At 37.7% G+C, this 18,830-nt stretch overlaps 1 protein-coding gene across 1 annotated transcript in view; it reads left to right on the forward strand.

Moving 5' to 3' along the window:
- The first annotated feature begins 1,163 nt into the window (after window positions 1-1,163).
- The window catches only part of flt1 (fms related receptor tyrosine kinase 1), a 35,179-nt gene continuing 17,512 nt past the window's right edge, over window positions 1,164-18,830 (forward strand). Inside the window, exons 1-10 of the mRNA XM_051682186.1 lie at window positions 1,164-1,565; window positions 4,406-4,502; window positions 5,424-5,635; window positions 6,629-6,753; window positions 13,661-13,823; window positions 13,960-14,096; window positions 14,956-15,127; window positions 15,385-15,502; window positions 15,671-15,840; window positions 15,947-16,094. Coding sequence (XP_051538146.1) covers window positions 1,502-1,565; window positions 4,406-4,502; window positions 5,424-5,635; window positions 6,629-6,753; window positions 13,661-13,823; window positions 13,960-14,096; window positions 14,956-15,127; window positions 15,385-15,502; window positions 15,671-15,840; window positions 15,947-16,094 — 1,406 coding nt within the window. The 5' untranslated portion in view covers window positions 1,164-1,501. The remainder of the gene's footprint in view (window positions 1,566-4,405; window positions 4,503-5,423; window positions 5,636-6,628; window positions 6,754-13,660; window positions 13,824-13,959; window positions 14,097-14,955; window positions 15,128-15,384; window positions 15,503-15,670; window positions 15,841-15,946; window positions 16,095-18,830) is intronic.

Here is an 18,830-nt window from a genome sequence, read left to right on the forward strand (position 1 = left end):
TGGTAAATGTTAATTTATAATGATACTATTAAACAGTTATTTCTAGTTGTTGTTTGTTCATAATATATTAAAGGAGCAGTTCACCCAGAAAATGTAAATTCTCTTGCCATCCCAGATGTGTGACTTACTTTCTTCTGCTGAACACAAATGAAAATTTTTAGGAGAATATTTCAGCTCTGTAGATCCATACAATGCATGTAAATGGCGATTTAAAATTTGAAGCGCCACAAGCACATAAAGGGAGCTTTAAAGTTAAACATAAGACTCCAGTGGTTAAATCCATGTCTTCAGAAACTATATGATAGGTGTGTGTGAGAAACAGATCAATATTTAAGTCCTTTTGTACTATAAATTCTTCACTTTCACTTCCATATTCTTCTTTCGTTTTTGGCGATTCAGTCTTCGTGCACATCGCCACCTACTGGGCAGGAAGGAGAATTTATAGTTAAAAAGAACTTTAATATTGATCTGTTTCTCACCCACACTTCTTAAACCACTTCTGAAGACATAGATTTAACCACTGGAGTCTTATGGATAACTTCAAAACTGCCTTTATATGCTTTTTGGAGCTTCAAAATGTTGGTACCTATTCACTTGCATTGTATGGACCTTAAGAGCTGAAATGTTCTTCTAAAAATATTTGTTTGTGTTCAGCAGAATTAAGAAAGTCATACACATCTGGGATGACATGAGGGTGAGTAAATGATGAGAGAATTTTCATTTTTGGATGAACTAACCCTTTAAATAATGTTAACATATGCAACTTTTTTCTTTTTTTTTTTAATGTAGTCTATACAGTATGTCCTTTAAGATTAGTAAGTGCTGATAAAGAATTGTTCATTGTTAGTTCATTTTGAAATGTAACTTATGTCAACAAATACAACCTTATTGTAAAGTGTTACCCTATTATTTATAGCCTATAGGTCCGATTGATCTTATTTGCATCGTTAGAGGGCAGTATTTAAGCTGCATAATCAAAATGTCCATTGTTCTTCATTGATAGCTCTTTTCCTACTATAGTCTCTTTGAAAGAAACCTCAGTTTTTTTTCTGCTTTCAAGGATTGCAAGGGGGAGATATCGTCACACATTGTTGGATATACTGCATTAAGCTGGTTTATTCATTACATGACTGAGGAAGTACAGGAGAGACACTGCAGCAGTAGAGTACATTGGGCCCTTGTATAGGTCACGTAAGTCGCGCGGAATGGGTGTGTCAATAAGCGTCACGGAAGCTCCGGCGGCTGTGGGAAACGAATAAATCCCAGCCCACTATCATAATGGGCAAGAGTTTAAGTGTGGAATTCAAGCGTGGTCCCTCTGCATCAAGAGTTTATATACTGTGGACAAAGCTCAAGTTGATTGTAGTCCACGTGAAACCGGCGTTTGAGGAGTTTGATGTTGTGAGGTGAATTGTTTCTCTGGAGTAGTCTGTTGGATCTGCAGGGTTTGCATTTATAGGTGTTCACCTCCAAGCAAGGGCCCTCAAGCAAGACCAAGAGAATGTTCGATATCGGCCTGTTATTTGTGATGATATTTGGACTGTCAGGGCGAGTTCTGGCTAAAGGTAAGTGTTATGCACAGTGTCACTCATTTAACAATATGAAGTCTGTTCATTCCATGCTTATTCTTATTAAACGTTTGTGCCATAATATGTTGTTGATACTCCACCAAATGGAAAGAATGAAGAACAGTTTGGAAATGCGCGAGGATGCGAGTGTCTGGCAAAACACTGAGCATCATTTCTGTTTGCTGATGATGCTTTGAGAGAAGATGGCATGCGTCGCCTCGCGCACTGGTTGACTTTGGACGCCTACACCTTTATCCAGCGTTTTTAATATCCTTGTGCAACTGGCAATGCACAAAATTAGACGTGTTGGTTGCTAGGGGTCTGTGTTTTTCCAGGACAAGTTGTTTTGATAGCGGAGACCTCTCTGCTCTTGCTTGGCATCCGTCTCCAATGTTTGGCCCCGGTTGAATCAGAGAGGGCGTTATTTCCTGAGCATGATGACTTTGTGAAATGAAAGTTCTAATATAAATGACTTCGGGGTCATGACCACTGAGCAGGCAGGAACCGGCGCTAATCAGTGTGTTATAGCTAAAACAGACCCGCGGGTAGGAAGCAAGGGGTGAACCGATGTACTGTCCACAGTTCGTTATTAGCTGTATTATTGGCCAACAAATCACCACTCACATCACAGGGTGGAAAATCGAACTTGATTAATGGCAAAACATGTATATTTAATATTTGCGTGCACAAAAGCATACAGACAGGCGTTATAGCTGTAGCTGAAAAAAATTAAGTATTAGTAAAATGGGTATAAAATTGGATATTAGCAAAATTCGTAAGAAGACCCAAAATTGTTAATTCATTCATAAAGTAAATTAATTAATAAAATTAAGTTAATAAAAAAAACGTATTCACTAGTGAAACTGGCATAAATGCAAAGATAGGCTATCATTAATAATTCAAATAACATAAAGAAAATTAATTAATAAAATTAAGTAATAAAAAAACGTATTCACTAGTGAAACTGGCATAAATGCAAAGATAGGCTATCATTAATAATTCAATTAACATAAAGAAAATTAATTAATAAAATTAAGTAATAAAAAAACGTATTCACTAATGAAACTGGCATAAGTGCAATGATAGGCTATCATTAATAATTCAAATAATAATTCAATATATTTTTATTTTATTTAGCTTACTCTTGTTCATTTTATAACCATATACAATAGAAGAGACGTCGAATGCAATATTTGAAAATTATTTATGATTTTTAATTGGTTGCAATTTGACTAACCTTTTAACAGCAATTGTTTTCAAATTCTTTTTTGCTCACCATCACAATTGCGATATCGGAAAAAAAAATCTGTAAGCGCAAGAATAGCAAAGGAGCTATAAAATAAAAAGATGAGCGTTGGTATGCATTAAAAAGTCGCTTCAGCGTTTTAATGACGTATTTTATGTTTCACTTTCATGTCTACTTTACCTTCACATTTAGGTTTTTTTTATCTAAATTGATACTACCATCACGGTCTTACGATCCTAGATCTTATTTGCACTAGGTCGTTAGCGTTTGATCAAATATAAACTGAAAGATTTTGTTGAATTGGCAGATTTTAACCCAATAATTAGTGCCAAAGGCTCATGTTTGGGGGTTTCTGAAAGGGAACCATAGCGTTGATAACGAGCCTGTTTAAATCCCTTGCGGGACTCGGTTTGGGAAAAAGTGCTTGACTCCACTTCCTTTTTTCATTGGCCTTACCACAATACCATTTTATAATGTACAGATGGCGCATGGCCTGTGCATAACGTGTGAATGATGGAGAGGAAATTATGCTTTAACATTTAAGAAGCAATCAACAATGGTGAGAGAGACCCGCATTGTATTGGGGACGGGATGCTGACATGAGATGCAGTTTTAAGAAGAAAAACCGAAGCCTGCAAACAATAATTTTTGCATTAGTGAATGAAGTAGAGTGGGAGTGTAACAGCAATTCAATTTGCATATTAGGCAATTAATGTCACAGCATCACGTTGTTATCGTCAATCATTTTAAACACGGCGACTATAGCTACAACAGGCCTGTGCAATTATTCAATACACAGCCGTCCAATCATTCTGTAGGCATGACATTTAGGCTAATTTCTGAATGGCAATTTGACCCGCCGGTCATGACTAAATTAACTGCATGTTATAGCCTATAACTGGTGAGAAAATCAGAAGAATTTAAATAAATAAATAAACAAAATTTGTCTAATTTTATTTTAATAAGATATGACAATAATAGCATATTTTGTCTCATACATTTATGATATTTAAGTATATATAATCAAAGTGGAAAAAGCTATAGCTACCTGACTTGGCCCTTACAAGTTACTTTTGCTTGTGCAGCCTAATGTTTTCCAATTGATTCAGTCATATTTAATAATATTTTTACTTGAATAAAGTTAATTTAAACAATTATTTAGGCTATTTGACCATTTTTAATAGAAATGTTTTAGTTCAGATATCATGCACCATAGGAATTACTCTCTAAATGAACACAAATTATGAACCTCATTGTATTAGTCATTCGTTTACACATTCTATTAAACTATTTTTTTTTTTTTAGATGCATCACCCTTCCCTTGTAGAGGTCCTCAAGAACTCCTAACCAATTCTTAATAACTGCTGATAATACCACTGAAAATAAATTGTGTGTGTGTGTGTGTGTGATTTTTGTTTGCCATTTTGATGTAAGAGTTTGAAAGATCAAGGCCCTTAGTTATATGCTTATGAGTTTTAAATAGACTTATATTACATTTATCTCCCAAATGTGGTTAATATCACTCTTTGATGCTGTAAGTGAAATCTTTTTCAGCAGTCTCTAACATGCTTTTCTGATTTCTATCTGAAAGACACAGACACAAAAGGAAGGTTCAGTTCTCCAGTGTTGGATGTTACACAGAAGCAGCTTATTATAGAGAGAAATCAGACACTTCAGCTAAGATGCAGGTGAGTGATCCTTATTTGTATTCAAGTTCAGGTCTAAAGGGGGAGAATGTGGTTCAGAGTGAGTTTTGGATGAGTTACATACTACTTTATTATTAACAGGGGTGATACATGACTTTGGTCAGCAGGTATGTAAAAAGAAAGGCAATATGGAGTGAAAAGTTGGAGAGATTTTAAAAGTGAAAGTAATTGGTAACACTTTACAATAAGGTTCCATTCATTAACATTATAGTTAATGTATTAGGTATCACAACCTAACAATAAACAGTATACTTTTTATAGCACTGATTAATCTTTGTTAATGTTAGTTAATAAAAATAAAATTGTTCATTGTTAGTTCATATTACTTCATAGTATATACACTAATGTTAACATATACAACTTTTGATTTTAAAACTGTATTACTATATGTTGAAATTAACATTAACCAAGATTAATAAATTCTGTAAAAGTATAATTTGTTGTTAGTTTGTGTTAACTAACTTATGTTAACAAATGGAACCTTATTGTAAAGTGATATCAGGTAAATTGTTCTGCACCAAAAAAGAAATAGTAATTTACTGTGTTGATTCAAACTAAATTAATCAGACACAAAAAGGAATCTGCACACCTGGTCAAATTACAAAATTCTCAAATCTTGAGGCTTTTAGTCCAAGAACTTTTACTGAAGAGTAGTACAAAATTTGCAGTGTGATAAACCAAACTATGTACACCTTTTAATTTACCAATATATATTTTGTTCAACTATTTGGTTCAGAATTAATTTGATCTGAGATCCTGGACTAAAAGCCATTAATTTTTTAGATTGTAAAGTTGCATGTATGAAAGATGGGAATGTATGCTGCTCAAAAGCATACTTGTTGATCAATGTGATAATGTTGTAGGAAAGCAAGGTGGAAATTACTAGTTTTTTAATTATTTCAGGGGACGGTGGGAGCTCCAGTGGGTTATGCCATCTGGCGTTCCAAAAGTCTACCATGGCACCCAAATAGAGGAGTCTCATTGTGGGAAGAAAAATAACCAGTACTGTAGCCGCCTGACCCTCAGTCCTGCTTTAGCCCAACACACCGGCTCTTACCGCTGCAGGTATCGCCAAAAGCAGCGCAAACAAGCCTCTGTGTACGTCTACATCACAGGTAAGAAACTTCAGGTGAACACTCATTTACTCATACTTAAACCCTCCATCCTCCATTCAATAGCTGTGCATCTCACTGACCATTCCTGTTCCTTAAGAGTAAACAGGAAGTCTTAGGAAGCCAATAATATCTAAACACCATTTTCTCTTGAGCCACATATCCCACTAAGTGTGTGTCTGGCATCATTTCACATTGGCATTTTTTGGTCCTTCCTCACTTTTGACTATATGTAAACCATAACTTTCATTTACGTGCTACCTCATTGGGACCGAAATAGCCCCAGCTGTTGAAAGGCTAAGCTCATGGGCAGCCTTTCCCAGGGTACATGGCCTTATCAATCTCCCTCAGCCCGGCCATCCGCATCCTGTGCTGCTCATGGGGGGGAGGGGCAAGTTGGAGACAAGAATAGAGGATACAAAGTCTTCTTGGCAGAAGGGTTGTATGTATGTTTGTTAGGATACATGTCTGTGCATGGGAGTGAGCACCTTGAGGGCATGAAGGGCCAGAAGAGGCACTGTGACTGGTGTGATCCTCCCTGTTCAGGCATTAAGCAAGTCTAGGCATGGAACAGAGGTGCCTCAGGTCACTAGGTGTGGCCCCCGGTTATCCAACAAGGCCCCTGAGGACCATCAATCGCTCCTGTGGCCATGTCCATTTAGCCTCACCCTTCGTCCTTTATATTGAATCAAAGCACAACAAGGAAGAATCCAGGAGTCCTTGGGGTACTTTTGTTAAAATGTTCAGAGATTTTTTTTCCCTTCTTTTAATAACACCAGAGCACCAAACAATGGGGCGAGCAACACCCAAAGCCTTTCATTACCACAAGAATATTGCAATTAGATCGAAAGTGCAACCAAGCTGGAAAACAAAAGAGAGAGAGCATTTGAGAACAATAATTTTTTGCTGACTCTAGATTGTTGTCAGTGTTTACCATTTGTATGCCGTGTATATGTGTGTGTCTGTTTGTTCCTGACCTCAGTATTGGCGTTTCAGATAGTCAGCGGCCATTTGTGAAGGTGCAGTCTGAGATCCCAGATGTGGTGTACATGAAGGAGGGAGAGCCCTTGATCTTCCCCTGCAGGGTCACAAACCCAGATGCCAAAGTCTCATTGGTCAAGGTGAGTGTCCCAGTTGTATGATTTGAAACACTCAGTGTTTCATAAAACACATCAGCCTTCACTTTGTATTCATATTGGCTTCTCTAACTTACACTCTATGAACACAAGGTAAAACATTGCACATTTTGATCCTCGAAAACTTCAACTAAACATCAAATTTGCTTTTTGCCAGGGGCGTCACAAGGGCAAATTCTCAAGCCCAGAACGATTTTAGTCTACACTGCAAAACTTACTATGTATTTTTGTCTGGCTTTCCAGTTAAAATATCTAAACATTCTTAAAACAAGATTAATTTACTTGAGAAGCAAAATTACGATATTTTTTCTTTTTATGCTTATTTATGCTTATAACAATGGGGTAAGAATAAAAACCTTGATTCAAATAGAAGAAAAGTTTATTTTTCATACCTCTTTCATTGCCAAATAGTTTTTTCTTGTTGTAAGATAAGTTACAAAACACAAAATTTGTTAGATTTATCTAAAAACAAGACAAAATATCATGATATTGTTTCTCAAGTAAATTTATCTAGTTTTAAGGATGTTTAGATATTTTTAACGGAAAATAAGACAAAAATGCTATGTTATTATATTATGTTATTATAAAAATTATGTTTTGCAGTGTAGCCCCAAATTTTGTTCGAAACTTCTTTAAGTGGAACTGAAGCGGGAGTTACTGAGTAAATGATGGTTATTGTCACTCAGTAAGTTGTTAAAATATTTTCTGCCTACTGTTTAGAATCAGAACTAGCAATGCACAATTTACAAATGAATCAGTCTTTTGAGTCTTTTCTTTTCAATTAATTGCTCAAACAGGGTGGCAAAATGCTCTGAATTGGTTTGCGATTCACTCTAAATAATTTGGATGCCTCCTATTATGATGCTATTCTTTTACGGACATAAAAGAATAGTGGCATAATTTAAAACATTACCCATACCCTTAGATCCTGATATTTTTTAATCCTAGAAATGCCCCTGCTTTTCGCTATGTCTGTTAGCAGAGTTGTCATGCCCATTCAAAGTAAGGGAGCACGTGCCCCCTCAGATATTTGAGCCAAGAGGATTTTAAATGGATTATCTGAACTTCCAAAAACATATTTTTACCATTGATAATTACATTTAATGATTATTGCATGTAAAAAAGAATGTGTATGTGGCAGAAATCTAAATGTAGTTTTTTGTCAGTCCAACTGAGTCACATGTTCCGCTAAAGGCAACGTCCTGTGGCTGCCTTGGATCGCGCTCTCGGGGAAGGTTGAGCACATATGGAAAAGCACAATGCTAATTAATTAAATCAACTTATGTGCAGTTAACCTTTCCTAACTGTGTCTGTCTCCGTAGAACAGTCAGTCTTTTGTTTTTTCATAGTCTAATATAGATTGTCGATATTTTCGGTTGCTGTTCATTTCCTTTGGTGCTGAAATGCATTTGACTGGTTTTGCAGTGTAACACACTCTTTTCTTCATGTTTAAAGAAAGCAGCAGTTCCTCTCCTTTCCAGTCATTATATAACAATGTTTTTTTATTTTTTTTTAAAGTAATGAAAGGCAGTTTTCTTAGCATGTTTCAGAAGATGAAAGACAAACAGATATGGTTTGCTTGGCAACATTTCCACAGTATTCATCCAGTCACTGTTACTGTAAACGGTGCAGCGACTCTCTCGTTTATGGGTTCTTCTCTTTTATAAAATTGTACATCCTCATTCCCTTTCCCTACATCTTGCATTTCTTTATGAATTTTCTGTGAAATATCAAGAATATTTTTATTATTTACTGTGAGCATTTTTGGGTGGAAACTTGTTATTTTCTTTTTGATTTCTCATGAATAATACATTTTAAAAAAATCTCTCTGCGGATTATAAAAAGCTGCCATTTAAAACACATTTCATTTTATCATGGTGAGGCCTATATTTAAAATTCGATGCCCTGTTCAGTTCTTTATTTGTTTTAAATGCATCGACAGATTATTTAAAAAAAAAATTATAGCCTACATATGAGCCATTCATTTATTATTGTAGTATTTTGAAACACTGACTTTCGACCTGGAATTTAGAATCTTAGACTATCATCCAAGAGTGAGTTAGGCTACCTTGTGTAAATTAATGTTTGGTTTGATTGTTCTAAAGTTGATATTTGATATGTTTTATGTGTCCTTTTATTTCTATATTTACATTTTTTTAAGTGTAGGTTTAAATTCTCTGTAGTTGAAATTAGAGGTCAAACTTAAGAATTTGGCCCTTGTAATTCATTTATGAAATAGAGGTAGGCTAAATTTGCTCCTCATTAAATAACATTACATTATTTCACGCCTTTGTAAATGTACTATTACACCATATCTATTGTTTTTTAGTGTTATTAGTGATCTCTTATTTCTTGTTTTGTACTTAGTTAATACACCTGAATGCATATATCATGATTATTTTATGAGTAGCTATGCGTAATGTTACTACCCACATGCTGTTTTAGGCATTCTAGGTTTTTTTTATTTGTTCTATTGCCTTTACTTCTTTTATAATCAAATTTATGAATTTTACTTGTTATGTAGCATGCATCTAAGGGTGAAAAACACCGCTACACCAAACAAAGCACCACAACAATATTTTACTATCGGACTTTTCCGCTCGGATTTGGATGACTTTGACAGTTTTGTGCAAACAAAGGTTATAGTTATTACGCTTATTTATTTTTTGAATGTCTGTTATCCTATTGAAGGGCTGTGCTTAGTGTCTAAGAAATGCGTCTGATTGGTGTCTTGTGGAAAGGACTCCAACCTATTTATACAGGGCTTTGACTAATCATCGACGTAACCCACTGACTAGTCGCTTTTGAAATTATTCCGTTTTACACATCCCTAGCCTTTGTGTTATTGAAATGTAATTAATTAATATATTCATTATAAATCCTAATAACTCATGATGCACTGTTGTATGTGACAATTATAGTTTATTAAAACCACAAAGGTGAAACATGAATTAGAACTGTTGTGCCAGATTATGGCCCAACAGTGCCGTCTTAAAATGTAAAAAATGCCCATGAAAAACAACTCCAGGGGTCCAATATGGCCGCTTAATGGAAAGGCCTCTTTTAGAAATGATTTAGCCAATAGATACATACATACTCAAGAAAATTAAAATCTTCAACCTAGGGAATATGCTCAAACCCCCCTTGACAATACACTTGTTTTCTTGGTTAGGTTGTTGTGCATACCCTGAGATTAAATCCCACAGGAATGCAATTATGATTTTTTCCTTGAAAAAGTTTTTATTTCATTTTTATAAAATAGAATGTAATGGTAATAGATACATGTTAAAAAGAACTACATTTACAGTAATCACCTCATTCAGGGGAAGGCTACATGTTCATCTTCTTCAGAGATAGGCTTCAGCTCACTCTCTATTGAGCTGAGACACATTTTGCACTGCCTCTTATGTCGTGTATGGAAAATATGTGCACAAAAGAAGTGGCAAGAGCACAAGAAAGCGATGTAAAACTGTCTGAAGGTGTACACATGCAACTGAATGAAACCATTACTGATACAATTACTGATTAAAACAGGTGTTTTATACCGTTTCCTGTGATTTATATGACTTGTTGCAGAAATATGAACTTTGCATAAATGGCGGTGGTGGGTTGGGCTTGGTTGATCCTGGTGCCCCCTCATAAAAATTAGGTGCACGACACCCTGTCTGATAGCGTACATGTCAAAAGCATACAAGCATCATTATCATTACATATGCTGTACTAATTGCACAGTGGCTTTCTCAGATCTCATTTTATCTTCTCTACCTTTTCCAATCTGCCTCCTCATAGTCCATAAGATTTCCCGTAAAAAAAAAAAAAAAAAAAAAAAAAAAAAAAAAGATTTCCCAAAACTAGGTGTGGGTAAAAATATTGATTTTTAAATCCCGAGATCGATCTTTTACTCCATGCTCAACCCTCCACAACAGTGAGAGGAAATCACTGGCATTTGCAACCAAATTTTGATGAGACTAAAATGTATATATTTGACAACTGGCTGGTAAATGTTTAGATTTCACTCACTAGTAATTTTTTTATTAGAGTGGTGGAGTATTCAGCAGCGAGATACTTTCAATGCGTGCTGGGAGTAAAAGATGTTCCATGCAATGTGTATCCAAAGACAAGATCCATGCGACCCATTTGTCATTGAACAATGTCTCTTTTCAAAGCATTTCTGTTCAAAAACAACAAAAAAATAAACATTTAATTATAATCATGCCTGGCACGGATAAGATAAATCCATTGGAGTCCTCATTTATAGACGCTCTTTACAGAAATGCCGGTTTTGTTAAAAAGACAGTACCGCTTTTAGCACGTGTTCAACAAATCATTGTAAATACTTGTAAATAGTACATATTATGCAATTAAACTATAAACATGCAACAAAAAAATTATATATGAAATATAATATCTTATTTATTGATTGAATACATGGATTTGTTCATTTTTAAAAAGCCAAAATGTGACCAAAATGATAAAAAATAAAATAAAAGAATAAAATATAACTAGTAAAATTATTATTTTCATAATGTATCTAGTTAAAGGGTCCCCTGTAAAATTGACAGCATTAGCTGGGGGAAAACTTCTTTCTTATGTAAGTAAAAGGGACATCATAACTGAAATATACTGATATGAATCGAATCGGAATCGAATCATGAGCTTGTGAATAGGAATCAAATTGAATCAGGAAATCTGTATCCATACCCTGCCCTACTCGTAACCTTTTCACAGTACCAATTTACATTACATTTACACATTTGACATAAACGTTCACACAAAGCAACTTGCTGTTATTTACAGTGCATTCAACCTATACAGTACATTGTATCAGTGCATGCATACCCATGGGAATCAAACCGATGACCTTGGTGTTACAAGCACCATGCTCTACCAGTCAAGCTACTAAAACAATTGCAGCTTCCTTTACCATGCAGGGACTTTATCTTCTAGCTGGAATCTCATTCACAAATTAGTCCTCCCCCTGTCTTTATCTCATCATCACTCCAGGTTATAAGGGCATGCATCTTTTTGTGCCATTTCGGATGTGTGTGTGTGTGATTGTGTGGGCATGGGGCGGGGGTGTACAAACCTCTGTCTGGCTCAGCATGACATAGATACTTTAAACCGATGCTCAGAGCAAGTGGCGCCCCCAGCTTCCTTTGTACTGTTGGCACTGCATGCACACCAGGAGATGACGCTGTGTCCAAAGTGCCCCCACCACATGCCCCACAACCACATACTTGCTGATGTCTTCCACAGCTGTTGGCATGGTGGAATTAAGCTTTTTCCATTGAAAAAAGCATGTTAACAGTGTCAGAATTGTTGTTAAAGAAGTAACCTTGAACAAGCTAGTATCTGCACTAACTGTGTGTAATTTTACTTTGGTGTAGTTTTATTTCATAGAACATTCAAGAGAGAGAGAAAGGAAAGCTGAGAGAGAGATAGAGGAGGAATTGGAATCGGGACATAACACAAGCGGCCTTGAACCTAAGTTCCCACGAGCCAACAGTTCTTACATGTCATAAGCACTGAAACACTCTCCACTGCGCCATGCTGTATGTGTTATGCAATGACAAAATACACCACAAATCTCTGGAGAAATAGGTTTGGTTCAAATATGGTAACAACTCCCTCAAGAGAGTTTAAAAATGGCCTGAAGCATTTCAGGATGAATTTCAGATGAGAAGGGGAAACGGAAAAGAACAAGTTGACCAGTTTACCTCGCACTGCCTTTGGCTCCTCTCATGCAGGATGGAAACTGTTTTAGGATATGCTAGCGATATGACATCCCTATCCTCCCTCCAGCTCAGAAAAGCACCACATTTAATTTCTGTTTGCTTTGTTTATGTCCTTTCTGACAAAGTGCACAGATATACAAAAGGTAATCGTTCTAAAAATACAAACTCTCTCCACCCTAATGTCACACGGTGGTAGAGTGTTTTTTTCCTGAGAGGATTTTGCACTTGGCTGTGTATCTTTAATCTTGCACCTCTCGCATAGGGAACAATACCCAGGCAGCTGTGCTCTCACTGAAGCTGTGAAAGGAGCCAGTGGGGCCCTTCCAGAAGCTGACCTAAGGGCCTAGCCACAATGTCTATATCCTGTAGTAACAGGATGTGAGGAGATGGACTGGGGTCACGTTTCCACATCCTCTTAGGTGCTGAACAGAGAGAGGGCTGCCATCTTGAGAGATGTTAGCGAGAGGCTAGCTACTACTTGGATGGGTTAGGGTTAGGGTTGGGGTTAGGGTTAGACATTGTTATGAAATTGTTAGCCATAGTAGGATCACCACTTACAGTTTGCACGTTCGTTTAGTCCACTGTGAACGCTATCATCTCTCTTGCCAGAGGCTTCTGCTTGGTCTGGCAACCATTTTTTTCTTTGCATTGTAGCTAAATTTAAAATATAATAATTATTTCTCAAAATGTTTGGAGGGTGAACTTATACATTTCTACAAGTGCAGTTTTAATGGTTGCTACACCCTGGCTAAAGGATCTAATGCAGTAGTGCTTCCAAGGAACAAGGATAGTTGACTATCTCACACTGCGAGAAAAGCATTCACCTGTTCCCCTGAGGAAGGGCAGGACACTTCCACAGTGTCACATCTAAGCCTGTAAACATTTCCTCCATTGAACATGGAGGTAAACAAAATCATATTACTGCTCTCCAAGAATTTCTGAAGGACGGTGCACTGTGGAACCCATTAGAAACCTTGTGAGTCCCAGCCAAATCAGGTTTAAACTGAAAGTTCAAGTTTGTTTTTAAAATCCACACCAATACAAATCTAGTGAAAACAAAAATCTGTGTAACCATTTTTCCTACCTAAAAATATGCAATAGCTTATTCTGTAGCTGTCAAAGTTTTTCAGAATAATTTTTCTTTTGTATCTTTTTAGTTTCCTGTCCACCGGTTAGCTCCTGATCACAGAAACATAATCTGGAACAGCAGGCAAGGTTTCATCATCCGTAGTCCCACATTCTTCTACATTGGACTTTTCTCCTGTGAGACTATCATTAATGGAGTCAAATACACCAACAAGTTCTTGACTCACAGGCCAGGTAAGCACTTAAAAGTTAATTTCATTGATTAGCTAATTGGTGAACCATGAGTAGGGTCCTAAATGTGATGGTTTACTGCTTCTCTGGATCTTCTTGGATTGATCAAATATTGTATCCGATTTCCCTCTTTTCACAGTGAATAAGATCCTGAGTGTGTATTTAAACAGCACCGGTTTGGTCCATACATTACAGGGGGAGATGTTAGCACTGAATTGCACTGTTACAGCCGAATGGAACTCCAGAGTGTCCATTAGCTGGATTTACCCAGGAAAGGTATTTATTTGAAATTGGTATTATGCTGTTAAATCGAAAATCTAGACTGTCCCGTTGTTGTAATCTATGCTCTTTTTGTACTGCAATTAGGGTTGCCACTTTTAAGTTATAAAATACATGACACTCTCTCTGGAGTTGTTGACTGACATTTTCAGATTTACATTTATGCATTTGGTAGATGCTTTTATCCAAAGCAACTTACAGTACACTTATTACAGTGACAATCCCCCCAGAGCAACCTGAAGTTTAGTGCCTTGCTCAAGACCACAAATGTGGTGGCTGCAGGGATTGAACCAGCAACTTTCTGCTCACATGTTCTGTGCTTTAGTCCACTATGCCACCACCATTCAGATGGTCCCTTACCACATCCTCCACTGTTTAAGCACATTTTAACACAATGTAAAGACTTTTCAGATGGTCCCTTACTACATGCTCCAATATCTTTGCACAATGTGTGGACTTTTCAGATGGATCCTTACCCACCGTAGGCAAAATTTCCAACAAATATCAAGGTGAAATTAACAATCTTGAACAATTTCACCGTAACGCCATAGGACCAGCTACGAGACAAATCGCGTCCCATATTTTATGGGACGGGTGGCAACCCTAAGTGTCATAAGTACACTAACATGAGCCCAACACATGCACAAAATATTTCTGTAGGTGCAAAGCAGGTGAAAATAAGTAATATGGTGCAATGTGACATTATTTAGTCTTTAAGATGGCAATGAAAGATAGTATATTTATTTTCTGCTGCAGACTGCTCTCTTCTCCTGCGAAAAACACAGTGTTTATATTTTTCTTGAAGGAACAAAATGGGAGTTTGTGACACAATTTGCTCTGCTTGTTTTTACTACAGGTTAATGGCTCTGCCACTATCAGCAGACGCATATCAAGGAGCAGAACCAACATGCTGTTTTACAGTGTTCTCACCATTCCCAGACTAAGCAAAGCAGACAGAGGACTCTACAAATGTCATGTGACAAGTGGTCCATCGAAGCGAGAGACTAATACCACAGTTATTGTTTATGGTGAGTTTTTGGGACAATTCTTGTTGTTTCTTATGGTTTCCCACAGGCAATTTCAGATTTATTTGTCATATTATAGAGACCATATCTAACTGTCACCATATTTGGTTTCACCCCGTAACTTTTATGCTCTATTTCCACGTCTAATGGATTGTACTCACCTCTGTTTTACAGCTTATAGAAGTATAGCTGCATCCCTCAGTAGGCTACTCCACATGTACGTTTCTGATGGTTCTTTTTGCATATCTGTCTGTTCCCAGATCAACCTTTCATTCGACTTAAGCACAGAGATGGTCCTGTGGTTCAGGCTTTTGCAGGACAAAAATCTTTCCGCCTTACTCCAAAACTAAGGGCTTTTCCTGCACCTGAAATCATCTGGTAAGATTTCACATGATTAGATAATTAGATTACTAAAGCTCATGTAAATAACATGAACAGAAACAAACTATTTGGTCATAGGTTACATAAGCGAACACACTCCCTTTCAACCAGCCTGTATGATCATGTTTCTTCAACATAACTTCAACACCTGAATCTGTTGCTTAGGTTGAAGGATGGGATGGTGGCAGCCGAGCGTTGTTCTCGTTACCATGTGGACATGTTTTCTCTGGTCATTCGGGATGTTGCTGAAGAAGATGCAGGAATCTACACCATCCTAACTGGAATCCAGCAGTATGGACTTTTCCAGAATCTCACAATCATGTTGGTGGTAAATGGTGAGATTATAAAGTGTGATTAAAGCATATTTTTAAATCTAACACAATAATTGAGTGATAGTGTGACAGTGAGACTTTTAGACTCAGTGCTTGTCTCTGTTTACAGTGAAGCCACAGATTGGAGAGAAGACATTGTCCTCACAGCAGCCCGGGACTGTCCAGCGAGGCAGCAGACAAGCCCTGCACTGCACCCCTTATGGTGTTCCACCACCTCAAATCCAATGGCTCTGGCATCCATGCCCTCCTAAAGGCCTGTAAGTTCATCATACAGACATAAGCACATAGTTGATTCCTATGACATGGGAAATAAAGTGGTGATCGATGTATTTGGAAATTATATATAATAATTGTACTTACCGTTTATTGTATTTGGACCCCTGATCAAATACATCATCTTATTAGAGTGAGAAAACAGGCAATCTAGAAGTTGCCTATTCACATAAAAAATGGTAATGCTCAGCACAGACCCTATTTTAGGAAGGTTATAGGGTTACCTAGTTTATTAGACCTCTCCAAGCTCTCTAAAATATCGTTTTATTTCCCCCCATCATGTTTTTACTGTAAAAAGTGAAAGCATTACTATGTACTTTCTAAATTTGAAATCATTTCCTTCATTATTGGTTTGTCCTCATAGCCCTTTAGTCACAGAGGAAAAGGATACACTAAAGAATACTGGGTCAGGGCCAAAAATTCAGTCACTTTTAATTTGGTAGTAGATTCAGATGAAAAAACACTTCTGAGACAATGTAATTTTGCTAGGTTTGGATTTCCCACACTACACTAAGTTAGATATCCTCTCCATCATTGCGTAATGTCCTGAAACCATTTTTATGAAAAGCATAAAAAGCTGTTTCACACTGTACCTGGTCACAGTGTTTGATTTAGAATGAATGCACATATGACTGGAGACATGTGTCTATATATACACACATACACATGAGTGTGTGTGTTTGTGTACACAGACCTGTTTTGTCTATTTCAGCATGTGTTCAGACAGGGTTTCCTCTTAGCCTGTAGAACAGATGCTTGAGAATCCCTTTCATGTGCGAGTCTCTATTCATTTTAGCGTGGATGCAGACACTTGTGTGTATGTGTTTGTATTTGTGTGAGTGTGTGCCTGGTACAGTCACAGAACTGAATTTAACTCGGAGTTGAAAGTACAGAAAAAAGCACTTCAAAAGAAGGCAGTTCCGTGCTTACAAGCACGATTTGTTCGTTTCTAAATCAAACACTATGATTTAATGAACTTCCTGTGCAGAATGCTGGCTGTTTATTATTGTGATTGCTCAGACACATCCTGTCATGCCTTCTTCAATGTATGACATACCACATATCCACTGTTCTCATGAGAAAAATATATCAAGCATTACTCACAGGAGAACATCCCAAAGAAATACCCATTCGCATACATTCCATAACATATTTGCGAATAGACAGATACACACTAGCACATAGACACATACGAGCACACTTCCGTTCAAGCTTATAGTTTATGAAATCCAACATGCCCTAAAAGTTTTACATCACATTATTAAAAAAGCCTCTTTTCTATAAAAGAGATTGGTGACATTTGCTCAGCCCATTCTTGGAGTACACAGATGTACTTCCTAAAAGAACTGAAAATGAAATATCCCTCAGAGGAAAAGGAATAATGTGCCAGCCATCCTGCATTCCTTCTGAAGAAATGCTTTGGTGTCTTATCTGATATAATTTTCATTTTGAGTTAAAAAGTTATATACCTGATCATTTGTACTATTGATTAGACACCCGTCATTGCAACAATTAAAGTATTTCAGGGGTCATACAAAAGGTAAACAACTGTTTAAGAATTGAGAATTGAAAGGTATTGTATGTACGTTCTGTTGAGAGGTCTTGACTGGCTGGATCCTGACTCAGGCCCTTATTCTTTATAGCAGCCCGGCGCGGCTGGCCTGACGCTGTGATGGAGGAGGCCCAGGGAGAGTGGAGTTGTGGGCCGGGCCGGCCTGATAGCGGCTGGATGGGCTTGAGCTCGGCCATGGGAACAGCAGCACTCTTATCTCAGCCAGGCAGGAGGCGCAGACGGGCTTCCTGTGCAAAAAATCAGAGCGCTTTTCCTCTCGTTGTTTGGCTTCCTCCCTGACGCGAGACAGCTTCCCAGCAGCGTGATTGTCCCTCCGTCTTCAAACGTGGCACAGTCCGCTTCCTAAGGAGCTTGATCTATTCTTGAGAGTCCCTGATCCCACACTCCCCCCCCCCCCGAAAACCCCCACCCTCTGCCCCACATTACCAGTCCCTCCATTGCCCCTGTCCATTAACCGGCCATTCACCTGTCCTGCCACATAGACACCCTTGCCAGTTATGGATTATCCACCAACCCTTCCCCCATCCCAACAACTGCCAATGTCCCTCAAAAGGCGTGTGCCACCTTCCTTATCCAGCCAGAATGGTTTCCACGGCAGCCACCCCAGAGACATGACTAGAAGCATGCCATCTCTTGTTCCCCTCTACAGCAGCGCATGCTACGAAACTATCCCCAGCACACAGGGGCTAGAACAGCTGAGCTCACACAGGAGGGAGAGGTTGATATCTCTACACCCCTGGAACTACATTCTTATTTATTCCTCTTTCATCAATTGGATATCATGTTTGTCTTCACTGTTCTGTCACACTTTTTGTGCAAGAAGAATGCTATCCCCATCCATACACTGCCTGGTGCTGCTTTGCTTTTTGAGTTCTTGAGTGGTACTATAAAGGATGTATGAACCAAGCCTCCATTTGCAAGCCCAAACCATCTGTTATAGTTCTAACATCCACAAAAGCTGTGAGTTCAGATTGTACATAATGAAATATTCTTTATCTACATCTCAACATGAGCCAAGGAGGGCAGAGAAACCGAGGCTCACTATTTGGAATTCTAATATTTTTTTCCAGACTAGACTCGGCCCAGAATGCCTGCTGTGTAGGAGTTCCAATGGGCCACAAATGAGGGACAACAGTTCTGTGTCATC

Source organism: Myxocyprinus asiaticus, chromosome 41 (assembly GCF_019703515.2).
Source record: "Myxocyprinus asiaticus isolate MX2 ecotype Aquarium Trade chromosome 41, UBuf_Myxa_2, whole genome shotgun sequence".
In the NCBI taxonomy this organism is placed as follows: Eukaryota; Metazoa; Chordata; class Actinopteri; order Cypriniformes; family Catostomidae; genus Myxocyprinus; species Myxocyprinus asiaticus.